The sequence below is a fragment of the Lonchura striata genome, chromosome 2 (assembly GCF_050655825.1).
Source record: "Lonchura striata isolate lonStrDom1 chromosome 2, ASM5065582v1, whole genome shotgun sequence".
NCBI lineage: Eukaryota > Metazoa > Chordata > Aves > Passeriformes > Estrildidae > Lonchura > Lonchura striata.
In genome coordinates this window covers 31,881,761-31,894,902 of record NC_140704.1, presented here as the reverse complement: position 1 = coordinate 31,894,902, position 13,142 = coordinate 31,881,761, and the positions used below count along the sequence as shown (strand labels likewise).

The 13,142-nt window shown below is 40.2% G+C and overlaps 1 protein-coding gene across 2 annotated transcripts in view; it reads left to right on the top strand.

The window, feature by feature from the left end:
* The window catches only part of RAPGEF5 (Rap guanine nucleotide exchange factor 5), a 155,532-nt gene that overhangs the window by 63,577 nt on the left and 78,813 nt on the right, over positions 1 to 13,142 (top strand). For both annotated transcript variants that reach the window (XM_021538260.3, XM_085567928.1), the window contains exon 9: positions 2,081 to 2,206. In XM_021538260.3, the coding sequence (XP_021393935.3) occupies positions 2,081 to 2,206 (126 nt within the window). The remainder of the gene's footprint in view (positions 1 to 2,080; positions 2,207 to 13,142) is intronic.

Genomic DNA, 13,142 nt, shown 5'->3' with positions numbered 1-13,142 from the left:
TGCAAAAGGTACCTCCACAGTACTAAGATCTCAGATCCAGTAAGAGTCAAAATCTTCATCATCCCAAAGTCCTAGTAGGTGATAACACTTTGAAGCTGTCCTTAGCCTACATGACACTGATGTAATACTCTGCTAGAAGCATCTTGCACTGATGAAATAAGCAGGCTCGATTTAGTTGATGTCCCCAAGCACCCCAAATGTTGGAAGTGCAGACACCAGGCCTCCCAAGTCTTAGGTTCCCTGTGCAAATTACTGGAGAAAAAGGAGACTATTAGGAAACAATTAATCTGACCACTTTTAAATGTCTAGTGTAGAGTAAAAAAACCAAAAAAATCTCTTCCTAAATACTCCTTTTTCTCTATTGATTAAACAAGTCTGGACAACTAGTTTACTATATTCCACATTTGATAAAATCAGTCTTGCTGTTGATCTGCAGGGGATAAGAGTGTGTCAGAACTGGTTTATAAACCAATGTTTTGATTTAAAAGATAAGGGGCACTGAACTCATGGACTATGTAAGGAATTTGAGATTAGGCAATGCAATTCCTTATTTTCTCAGTGGATTTCTGACCTTCAAACCAATGAGAGGGCTCATGTAGGGAAGCTGGGTTCCTAAGGAGGAGCACAGGACATTCAAGGGACAGGCTGTATATGGAATCCTTTACTTTATCAGAGCAGAGTGTCTGATGGAGACTTGTGAGGTGATGTCTTCATCCTGACTGGAAGAGTGTAGGCATGTACAAATTTCTTTCAATGAACTGGGTAAAGATGACTCTCGATTTGGTCATGGAGCCCATTTTCTTCCATCAGCATTCAATAACTTATTCATAAAGTGGATTTGTTTTTTTTTTCAGCTGAAGAAATCTTAACCCCTACTTGTTGGTTGGAGAAACCAGCAGGCTGTAGGATGATTTGGGTGGGCACTCTCACACCTTCATCTATCATGGAACAGTAATTGCTCCAGGCCAAAAGATTGGACCCTGCAGCATTAGCAAGTCAGGGCATCCCTCGTTTTTGGGCCTGACTCAAAAGATGTATTGTGAATTCTGGAGTAGGTAGTAATTAATTTAAACTCAAGATGAACAGTAGAAAGAAAACTGTGAAGGAAGTTCACCAGAAAAATGTTTATTTGCAGATTGCCGTTGAAGTCATATAGCCTTGTCATAGCTATGCCACATGATGGGCCCTCCCAAGGCATCTGCTGCTCCCATCAGGAAACATCTGGGCTAATAAAAGCTGTGTGGTATCGTTGCCCCAGGTCTCAGTTGTGCAGAGGCTAAATCCATAACCAAATCATGGACAGTGATATCAGCCACTGACTTTGCAAGGAGCAGTTTAGCCCATATCAGCTAACTTTGCAAAGAGTCTCTACTGTGCCTGTGTGCAAACATGAATCCAGCTTTTTATATGTATCTATCTGGCATTTTTAGAAAACAACCGTTTTGACAAAACACTATCAGCATAGCTTGAATAACAGATTTAGCAAAAAAAAAAAAAAAAAATAGTTCTAACATAGCTTTTAAAGCAAATGTTTCCTTCCCTAAACAAAACCTAGAGATACAGATTTGTTATTTACGGAATAAATAAATGTGGCACAACTGTCTTTTAACTCCTGAGTCTTGCATCTGTGAAAAATGGTTGGAGTGGGAGCAGAGGGAGTTATAGACTGTTATTTTTAGGACTGCCTTGTGTTGCACTTCATTCTTTTTCCAGGGCTGTTCCTGGCTAACTTTCCCATGAGTTTTTAACCTCTTGCTCTTGTTCTCTTATGTAACAGGAAACAGGCTGACAGGAACAAATAAAACACAGCATATCTGATAGTTGCACTCAGAGGAGAGGTTGATTTAGTTAGCCCTGCCTTCTTTCCTCCGAGCAGATGCTTTTGGAGATTCAGATGTGCTTCTGTTCCTCTCCAGTTGTTTCCCGGGAAGCAGTGACTTGTTTGTGCTCAGCAAGTGGCACTGAAGTACCGCAAATATGAGAAAACAAATGCATTTCTTTTAAGGTTGAAATTTGTGGTGGTGTCATGTCCTGGGATTGTGGATTTAAGTATCTGTTTGCTCTTTCTCCCACCCTTAAGGCAGGAGTTTTATGCAAGCTTCAGGGAAGAGATGACATCGGACGGATTGAGCTGGTCCAAAAGCTGGCGAGAGAGAACTGCCAGTTTTTGCAGGCGGATAGAAAAGCACTGGAGAAGGCAGAACAAGTAAGACATTTCTTATTTGGGCTTTTTTTTTCTTTCGGGTAGGGGAGGGAGATTTAGGTCACAAAACTGAAATAGCAAAGCTGATGGTCAGAATCCAGGGCACACATTAGTCATGGAGCTGTAGCTGCTCTCCTCTGGCATTTACATTTCTCTAAAGTGTGTTCAGGTCAATAATTGTCAACACACTTAAATTATTATGTTGTCATTAACTGTCAGATGCTGTTATTAATATCTTATATTAGGATATAGCAGATGATTTCAGGATGCTTTTTACCAAATTGTTGGGTTTTACGGTGTATTTAAATAATGTATAAGGCATATGAATACTTCAAGTACTCTAAATGATCTTAAAATTACTTTACTGGGGAGATATTTGGATGCAAGTATTGGCTGAAACTTTTCAGTATGAATTAAAAATAATGGTTTAGATAGGGAATTAAGCAGTTTGTGTTTTTTTCTTTTAAATTGTGTTTTCAATCAAAAGTTACACTGAAGAGAGCAGCGTTCTGTTTAATGCTTCTGAAAGCACTTATTCAGATATTAATAACTGGACTGAAAATTCACAGAAACTTGACTGCTTTGCTTATAGCACAATGTCTCCTAATTTTGTTCTCCTAGTAAAGATTTCTATTCTGATTGCATATTCATCTAAAGGTGCAGAGGATAATAACTGCAAGAAACAACAGAAAACTCACCTAGTGTTCATGTCTCTTGCCATTATGTATATGCAAGTTATTCCATTTTCTGCTCACTGGACAGTAGAAAAAAAGACTTTTACTTTAGAAAAGAAGTACTTTTCAGCTCATCTGCAAGTTCATTCCTACTGAAATAAGGCTGTACAAAGGAAAAGAGAATGATGAAATGTTTTTTCAGAGCTTTATGCTGTTCTGTTTGGCAGCATAGAGGGTCTGGTCTGGTGTAGTTAGATGTGTAATCAGTAAGTGCAGAAGGGAGAAGGGCAGTTAGCTAGGCTAATTACCCAAGATTAAGTTGTTTCTCAGCTGACCCTCTAGCAATGGATGTCTGGGAGAATTTCTATGTATCTTTCAACTGTATCCACAAAGCACAATTAAAAGTTGAGGTGCTCAAGCAAAGATTTTAAACCGGGGCAGATTTCTATTGTGTTTCAGGATTTGGAAACAAGATTACAGATATGTGGGCATAGACGAGAGGGGAGTGTTGAGACCGATACTCAAAAAATTCAGTGGATATTTTTGCTGCTACTCTGGTCATTGCAAAGGGTGCTGTGGAGTCAGCTGCAGCTCTGTAGCTGCACAGATTACAGTACAGTTCCAAAAATGGAAAGGAAAGCAGCACTCAGCTTTTCTTCTCCTTTTGAAAAGTATGGTACTTAGCAGTTACTGCTATTTAGGAGATGAGTGACTTCAGTTTAGCAGGAGCTCAAGCAATTTGCTCATACCCGTCCTGAGCAGTATAACACAGCAATTACTGCTCTCAGACAAGGATATGCCTTTAGACCTTTAGGACATATTTTAGAGGTGACAGCAAAGAGAAATGTCCTCTGAGAGACCTGGCAGAAGCCCAGGTCATTCCTCATGTGCCCTTTTTTTTCTGGGTGGGGAATGTCCTACAGCTCGTGCTGGCAATAATGAATCATGGTGTGCTTCTTCTCCCTGTTCTGCACATTGCTGGTCATTGTAGGGTGCATCCAGGCAGCCCATGCCCAGATATAAGAGAGACCTAAAGTCCTCATTGTGGGTGTGTCTAGTAAGCCCCCAGTTAGACTACTGACTTCATTAGGAATAGTCAAGAAGAAGGCACCCTGAATATGGGCAAGGTTTGTCATAGCTTCTCAGTTTAGCTGACTCAGGTAACTACTTTCACTGGAAAAAATGCACACATTGCCCTGGCAGGGCAGTGGGTTGAATATGTTCAGGAAGCCATGAGTTCCCATCCCTTCCTCTCCCTCCCTTCCTCCTGTGTGCTCTGAGAGCTGATCCAGCGCACGTGCAGGTGACAGGATTTGACTGGCTGGGCAGGCTTCACTGCTTCAGGCAGATATCCCCCCTCTTCTCCAAGGAGAAAAGCAGCAAGCTGAATTGTAGTGAGTAAATTGTAGAGAATACTGCTTGGATCCAGGATTTCAGCCCTTCCCATCTCATCCTGCTGCTACAAAAGTGATGGCAGATTCATTGGCATTGGCTTACTCTCCAGTCCCTTGGGCTCACTGTAAAGGTTAGAGGAACAGCATGTTCAGGGTGTGGTATCCTTATTATGTGTGACGTGCCCATTTTTCATTTTTTAAAAAGTTTTTAAAGCATAGCTCATTTTACATGACTTTCTTTGTAACACAGGGTGATGGGCACTCAGTGTAGGAGTAAAATGGATATGCTCTGTGCATTTTCCCACAGCACCCTCATTTCTCAGCAAGTAACCCTGCATTAAAGCTTTCACCAGCTTTCTCTCCTGGGGAGCTCACACTGGGCTTTCTTGGATGATCTGCCTTCCTCAAAGGAATGGCATGCAGTCTGTAAATGAGAGGCCTGAACACCCTGCCAGGCTGTTCTCCCTGCCCTTGGAGAGCCTGCTTATCCGGGCTGGCCTCCTGGCAGCTCAGCTCAAAGCAGAAATGCTGCTGGCTTGCAGGGCTTTGTGTTTCTGTCAGCATGGGCCAGTGTCACTGCTAAAAGCTGGGGGCTTTGTAACCTGCCTGGAAGTTAAGCTGCTCTTTCCAAGACAGCCAATGGGAAATTTTGCCTGAAGCAGAGTTCTCTAGTTTGTTCTCTTCTAGGAATATGAAAAAAAACCCAAAACCCCAACTTGAACATGTAGTTAGAGTTGTGCATATGCATAATTCCTCTCTACATGTATTGTGTTTCAGGCATGTGATGGGAAATGGAGTTGTGACTCCTCTGGTGTTATACCCACCATTTCTAAAGCAGGTCTCTTCAGATCAGTACAGACTCACATGGGTGTCCAGAATTAACAGCAAATATAAATGTATTATAATTGAGCTCTAGTGATTCCTGTGCTTTTCTGTAAAGGAGAAAGGGTTGTCAGCCTAATTGAAGAATTTGATACTGATTTGGTAGCCCAATAACTCTTTCCTGTAGAGTGAATGAGGTGTGGAGTGTGATAGCAAGTTAGACTTGTTGATTATGAGGACTGGTAAACTCTCCTGTCATTCAACTAAATATTCACCATCTTCATCTGAGTTTGAGTACAGAAGTTAATGACTCACTTAAAGAAGATAAATGACATTTGGATGCACAAGAGGTTTATTGGCAGATAAAGTTCCTAAAGGTGTTCTTTGAGGTGTGGTGTTGGAGGTTTGTGGTCCACAAGGAATAGGTGAAGCATGGACTGGTTTGGGTTGCTAGTTCAGGAGAAGAAATATAATTATTTTTTCTCAGAAAAAGCAGATGGTCTGGAAGAGTGAATATGAATGACAGTTGGCTGGCTCACTGGTAGAAAGCTTGTTTTGGAACTAGTGGGTGGGAAAAGGAATTCCTTTAGTCTGCCTGTATTCTGGAGGGTGTAAAATTGGGGTATATATATCTTTATCTGTAAGATGATTTGTACAAAATCAGAAAGTCCATGCTGCTTCTTTTTTTTTAGTTTTCTGGTATGCTACCATTTCACATTTATGGTCTGAATGAAAAATGAGCTTTGAATAACTCATAATTTAAAAAGTTCTGTGTTCAGTTTCTGTTATATGTGAGCTGCTGAATTGATTTTGACACTGGAAGCTGACAGTGACCAGGCTAGACTGGTATATTGGAACTGGTGCTCCATGGTAGCACACAGTGCCAGCTTCTTCTCTGGTAAATACAGTGTTTGAAAAGTGCTCTAACTATAATGGGTGCTCACAGACTTGTAGAGAAAAACAAAAACTAACGGTGACTTTTTTCCCTACTCCTTCTTCCTAATGTGTTAGAACAAGGTGCTTAATAAAGGCACTGAACCTACTGTATGTATTAGTTTCCCTGAAACTTCAGCTTTGCTAATGAGTAGAAAGTAAATAGAACTAAATAAGCTTCTAAATAGGCAGATAAGCTTCTTCTCTGTGCTTTTGCATTCCTACAGTGTATTGATAAATAAATAAAATGAAATTATTGTCTAAAGCACACAGAAATTATTTTAATATCAAATGTGGGGTAGCGTAAAAAAACTATGCAAGCTTGCAGTTCTATTTTTATCATGACATGCAAATCATACTCATAAGCCTAGGGAAAAATGAAACTGGATATTTGTATTTTTATGTAATTTAAATATTTCATTTCCTTAAAAAAATTGCTTTGACAGAAAACAGATTAAAAAAATATATTGAAATATTCAGCTATAGAGCAAGCCTGCTTTTTAGAGAGGTTTGCTTATTATTAGCATTAATTATAATATAGAAAGCAAGCTGTGTGTGTAAAGCCATTTGAAGTCATTTATCATGGCTTTTTTTCCCGTCCAGCATACATTTAGGATGCATTCAAGGTATATTTGCACTAAACCATAGTTTTTGAAATTCCTTTTAGCCAACTATAACTCGAATAATGCCTTTGTAATAATGTGAAAATGTGTTGTACAGTATTTCAAGTTATTATTTCAGTGAAGCGTTGCACTCATTAAGAAAATCATGTCTATTTATAGTGCCATTGTTTAAGTAAAATGGTAAAAGGGCTTTTCACCTCAGCAAATGGAGAGAATATTCTTTAGATTATAGTATCATTTTCATAGTCAGATCAACTGAATAAGATGTTCACAAACTGACAGTAATGTTCCAAGGAGGTTCTTCAGTACTTTGCTGCATCAGGAGGAACAGGAATATTTCCTAAATCCACCCTGTACTCCCTTTACAGATTAATCTATATATTAGTTAGAATTCCCTGCTGCTTAAATGAGTGCTACACTTGAGTGTATTGATTCTGTGACTTAATTCAAGATGAAATAGATATATTATATGAGGCAGGTATGTTTTCAGAAGGACAACAGATACTGAAGAACAGTTCTGTTAATTTGCTGGGTACTAACTTTTGTAATCAGTGGTCTCATTAGGAAGACAGATGATTTGCTCATTGAAGCAGGTTAGTGGTTGAGCTGAAGCTGTTAAAAGGCTTATAACAGAAGAGTAATGATTTAGAGCCTTGGGTTGTATAGATTGCTCATGACTGAGGAATTTCATAAGGAAATTCCAGCCATGACACACCGGGGTATTTTTAGGGTGCCCAGCTGGACACCTGCAAGGAGACAAGAATGAATGTCAGGACGTGTCCAGAGCTGTAGTTCTGGTTAGCTTGACAAAGCTGTGGCATCGGGCTGATGTACTGCTGGATTGACAGTCAGTAATCAGGACTCCAGTGGAAAAATATTCTTTAAAACATTGACATAAAATGATGTCTGAATACAGTCAGTGAGTGAAATCTATGGGTTACTTTCTAAAAACATAATCACTTTTGCTCTGTTTGGGACAGATCTATTGGGTAGCTTGTAGGTTTATTGCTTTTGACTCTTGGCAGCTGCTGTGCATCTCTTGCAGAGCTGTGGATCAAGTGGTCATAACAACTATAGCACAGCTTTGCAAAACCTTTCATGGCCTGAATAGCTATGAGGGGGTATAGATGTCTAAAGTAATTTAAACAGAATGGCCTTAGCATGTCAGCACAGGAGTTCGCTGTTTCTCTTTATACCTCTTGGACCTGCCAGCACTAGTAGAGAGAGCTGTACCAGGGTAAGATGATAGTTTGCAATTTTGATTTAGTCTTCTAGTCCAAGCCAAGAAAAAATGAATCTATCAATGAGATTGTCAGTTATACCTCCTTGTTGAGTAAGAATAAGTAATTAAGAGTTAGGTACATGTTTGCTGTGGAGGTAACTAGAAGTTCAAGTCTCTGGTCTGAATCAGGGGAAAAAGGGAGTGGAATCTAGTTCTGTCATGTTCTGGAGAGAATGTCCCATTCCAGATGCTCGATTTTTCATCTGCTGGAATGAATGCATAGCCCCAGGTGATCACCTATTTTTCTTAAGCCAACCTCTTTATCTTCTGAGAAGAAAAGGTTTCTGCAGGTCCTAGGCTTTTAAAAAATTATTTTTCTCTCTTTTTTTTTTTTTTTTTTCCTTTTTCACCCTTTTTTCCTTTTATTTTCCTTTATTTTTTTACCAGTATGGCACAGGCATAAGCATCTTTTTGAAGTGGAAAAAGTTTGCTAGAGATAAGGATCCTCCTGTTCAGATGTAGGACTGGGATCATCTGCATATGTGTTTCAGTCTTTTGCAGCACTTTAAAAATTATTATAGAATTATTTTTATTTACTACATACTTTTAAGAGGACTTCCTGTTCCTTTTTTTGCATCTATTTAATGTGGCCAAAGTTTTGGTGGAGAACATCCTCATGTCAGGAGTGCAAAAGAGTGGTGAAATTATGTGATCCTTCTCCTAATAAAAAAAAGCACTCAAGTCATGCTTGTTGCTCCCATGACATATTGTGAACATAGTATAGGAACACATTGAATAGAAACCTCACTATTTTCCTTTAAGTCAAGTTACATATTCCCACAATACTTTCTTTCCTCCAGATGCTCATCCTAGTGTTTAAAAGAAAAGAAAGCCTAATTTTCTCCTCTTTGATTTATTCTGTAACATTATACTACTTTGTATAGGAGGAAATTCCGCATACACGTTTTGCATGCTGGGCTTTCTTTAGAGTGGAATGGTGACTCATTCTTTTGCGGGACAATGAATTAGGTCCTGTGCTGAAAGGGGTAAAAAGGGCACATGGTATTTAGCAGACTAAAACCTGGGAGACAGAACTTTAAATTTTTATTTTTGACTCTGTTGGTTACTTAGTAAATAACCTTCTTTAAATCTCATCACTTTTCTGCATCTTTGCTTACCCAGGTATAAAATGAGGTCTTAAATGTGTGGGACCTTGAAGGGTGCCATAAACCTTGCAGTGGTTAATGAATGTTGAGGAATTGCTTTGGGATCCTTGAGACTTGATTCTGGGATCTCAAGGAAGCTGGAAGTGGGTTGAAATGTTGATGGCCAAGGGGAACTTTTAAAAAAAATCCTGAGCATAGCTGAGGTGAGGCCAAACATTTGCAGTCCCTACACAGCCTCTCGGTCCTCAGGCATCGCTTCAGGGGCTGTGCTGTCCCAAACACTTGTCCTCAACCCTGGGCTGGCCCACGTAGTGCTGCTTTTTGAGACAACACAGGGAATAATGAAGCTGAAAAATACAAAGAATACACCTTCCTTGTGGGGTTATTGTCCAACTGGATTGGTTCCCCTCATATTCTGGGGACACAAATACAGGGTGAGAATGAGATATGGTGTCAGGAATGACCTGTGCTGGCAAGAGCTACTTTGCTGCTCCTGGTGAAACACAGCCATCCTAAATTCCCCATAGCTTGTGACTTACCCAATCCAGAAACTGGACTGGATCAAATGAAATATCCTGGCAATTTTTTTGGTTGGCAGTATTTTAATCTAGATCCTGTGTTTCACCAAGTGGCTTCATCAAGGCACACACGCACACAGAAGAGGGTGAGTGACAAATGGGGGTCAACATCCAGGAGCAGGAGAGGACAGGAGTGTTGTTTCTCATGGGCAGCAGGACTACACAATTCTGTTGGTATCAAGACTGAAAGCATGGCTCCTTGGTCCTGCCTTTGCTCCATTTACTCACATGAAGAAGTAGAGAAACTCTCTGAGAGCTGCAATCTGCAATCTGCAGGTTGTCACTATCCCCTGCTTCTGTGTTTCTCTCCAGATTTTGAACCACTAGCCTGCTTATGTTTCTAGACTGTCTAAAGGCTTACAAAGAATTAATCTTATCATATTCTCCTTTTGGAGAAATAGAAATATCAGTTTATTAGTTCAAAGCATCTGCTCTTTGGTTTTCTGACATTAAATTCTCCCTCTATCCATGTGATAAATACATTTGATGACATTCTGAATGTTCTTTTCTCCATTTTCCTGATTTATGACGTCAATAAATTCCCAGTTATGCTGATAATAAAGTGAATGTATCCTGCCATCTACTTCTGTACAGTTGCTACTACCCTTTTTCTGGGAACTCCGAATAACAAAGGTGTCTGAATCTCTCTGTTAAGTTAGGGAGTTTGTTACCTAAATTCAAGAAGATAAAAAAGAAAAGTTGATAATGCTTTGAATATGTACCATGCAAATTTTGGTCAGAAATTTTAATCAGTTTCTGAATTTCAGGAATAGTAATTTTGTCTTTCACCTTTCAATGGTGCAGAACTTTTAAGTAATTAATGGTTTTTGTTGGAATTGAAACTATTCTCGTTTTGGCTTATAGTCTAGACCCAGCTGAAAAGAACTACCCAAGTTAACTGGAAAACTTTTTGATAAGCTAGAAACCACAGTTATCTACCACAGCTTCCTCTTTAGAAGTTGTCTGAGATTCTGTAGTCTGCCCAGAAATCAGTCATGTAAAAAGGATTCAGTGCTTTAGGTATCAATTTTTTTCTCTTTCTTGTTCCTCCTATCCTCCTGGATAACTTCAGGAAGGATGTTTCCTTTCATTGTAGTGAAGATTTGGGCCAGTAACACAGAAGATACCTGTAGATTGTCATTAAACAAGTAAACACATTTCTGCATGCCAAACATTGCTTTCTTTCAAATAGAAACTACATTGGAGCAAATTCTGTAGTAAGATCTGGAGTCTGTGCTAAAGCCAGTGTGATTCCAGTGGCAGGATGCTCTGGAGTCAATGAGGCCTGTGTCAGGACCTCACTGGAATAAATGCTGACAGCATTTGTTGGCATCTGTTCCTGCAGGCATGCTCTGGAGACCACCTGAAGAATGCCAGTGTACAGACAGCCTTTCCCCTATGTTCAGCTGCCTCTCCTGGACCAGAGTCAGGCTATCTGCTCTGAGGACTTTCTGGAAAAGTGGCAGCTGTAAAGTGGCTCTCTCTGCCTTGTTTGTTGAAACCACATACACAGCAGGAATGTCAGGATACTCTGACCTTGTATTTTTTGCAGGCTCCATTTTTTGCCCCAGTATTTATTTATTTTGATCATGAAACCTCCCTAAAATCTCCCCCCAAACCTGTCCTTTTGCTATGGCCATTCCATCACTCACTGTGTCTCCATATTAAAGTTTAATTCAGCCCCTGCTGATGTTAATAGATATTTTTTGGTGAGAGCAGTATATAGCCTGTAGAGTCGAAAGCTTTTGTCACATCGTAGCCATGGAAGGTGGTGGCATTTTGCAAGATGTGCTTGACACATGGCCACCTGTGGAGAGTGCTGATTTGGTAGCAGTTAATACACCACTTGCATCCATTTTTCTTGGTTCTGTGCGGCAGCTCAAAGAGCAAAGGAATGAAAACCCAGGCGATTAGTGGTATTTTTGCTGACTATCTTCCTCTAAATCAAAGCAGGTATTCCCCTCTCCTTCCTCGATTAGTGTTCCTACCGCTGTGCAGCACCTCCTGTATTCTAATTCACAGCACATGAAAACGAGGTCTCAAGTGCATATGCACGCATTTCATTTTAACTACCCAGTGAAAAGTTTTAATTAGGTGTTTCATGTGGAAACATGAAACAGGCTTTGAAATTAGCAATGACCTTGCAGACTTCCTCAAATATATTTTCTGATACCGTGTGGCAGGCAGTTCCCAGCTCTTTTTGTCACTGCCTGGAACGCGAGCATCCGAGCGGGGAAGGCTCTGACGTGTGGGAGCAGCAGCAGTTGTGGGTTGCAGGAAAAAGTACTTTAGCCTCTTTTGATGACTGGGAAAATAATAGGATGACCTAACTCAGGAATAGCATGAATGGTGGCTGGTAATTCCTTTAACAGCTTGCTGAAGATCAAATCTTAGATGGATTTCCAGGCTCTGAAAAGGGTAAGCCCTGAACAGGGGGTGATGCTGAGCTACACAGCCCTGTTTGATCAAGGGAAGGGCCTACAGCTCACATGCCTTTGTTGGCTGCTCTGCATCAGCTCTGTCCCCTGCCAGCCTGGCTGATGCTGCTTTCTCACTTGGAGTGGCTGAACTGAGAGCACCACCCCTCATTTAATCTCCATTTTTCCTGGGAGGTGAGGGGAGTAGACCTGTGTGTTGTATCAGGAGAAGCATTCCTACTTAGTTTGGTCCTGGGAGGAACAAAGACAAGCTTTGCTCTTTTTAGCAGAGTAGAAGACAAGCATAGAAGGCAAATGTGCATCACCTTTTTGGTTTGGTTGCAATATCACAGTGTCTCTCCTGTTTTTAGAGGTACTAATATTTGTTCAATAAATACAGCATCAGTTTAGGCCTTTTTACAAAATACTTTTATATTGCAAATAGGGGATTATTCACTACCACAGGAATGTTTAAAACACATCTGTGGATACAAATACAACTGTTAAAACTATTTACTGTTTGCAATATATGCTGTTTGGCCATATTTAGCAAGTTAATAGAGACTGGATGTGGTCATGGTCAGAGAAGATGCTAATCAGAGCTGACTAGAGTGGCCACAATTTCAGTTCTCATACGCAAAGCCTGGTTGTTCAGGCTTTGGGCTAAAAAACACATATATTCAGGCCTGGGCTTCCTTGTGTGAACAGCAAATAGCTGGAAATGTACTGACACTCTGGCTGTGTTTCCTCAGGTGAGAAACAGGAATCTTTTTCGTGTAATCACACATTAATTCAGTCTGTCTAAATAATCTCTTAAGTCTCTACACAGTACCTGTATTGAGCTAATCATTGGGCCATATTGATTCCTTTTTGGATTCTTGGATTTTGATGAACTCATGAAAAAGGAACATGTGGCTTCTAAGCAGAGCTTCATCTGCAGTGAGTTCGTTACTCCAATTTCCCAAAGAGACAGAAGAGAATTAAGCTAGGTTGGATTTTCCTACCTGCTTTATCATTGGCATCGCAAGACTTTTCCAACAGAGTTTGAGCAGTGCCCAGTGCTGCACTGGGAAGCTATCAAATCCTGCATATTGCAGATGATGGTCTCCT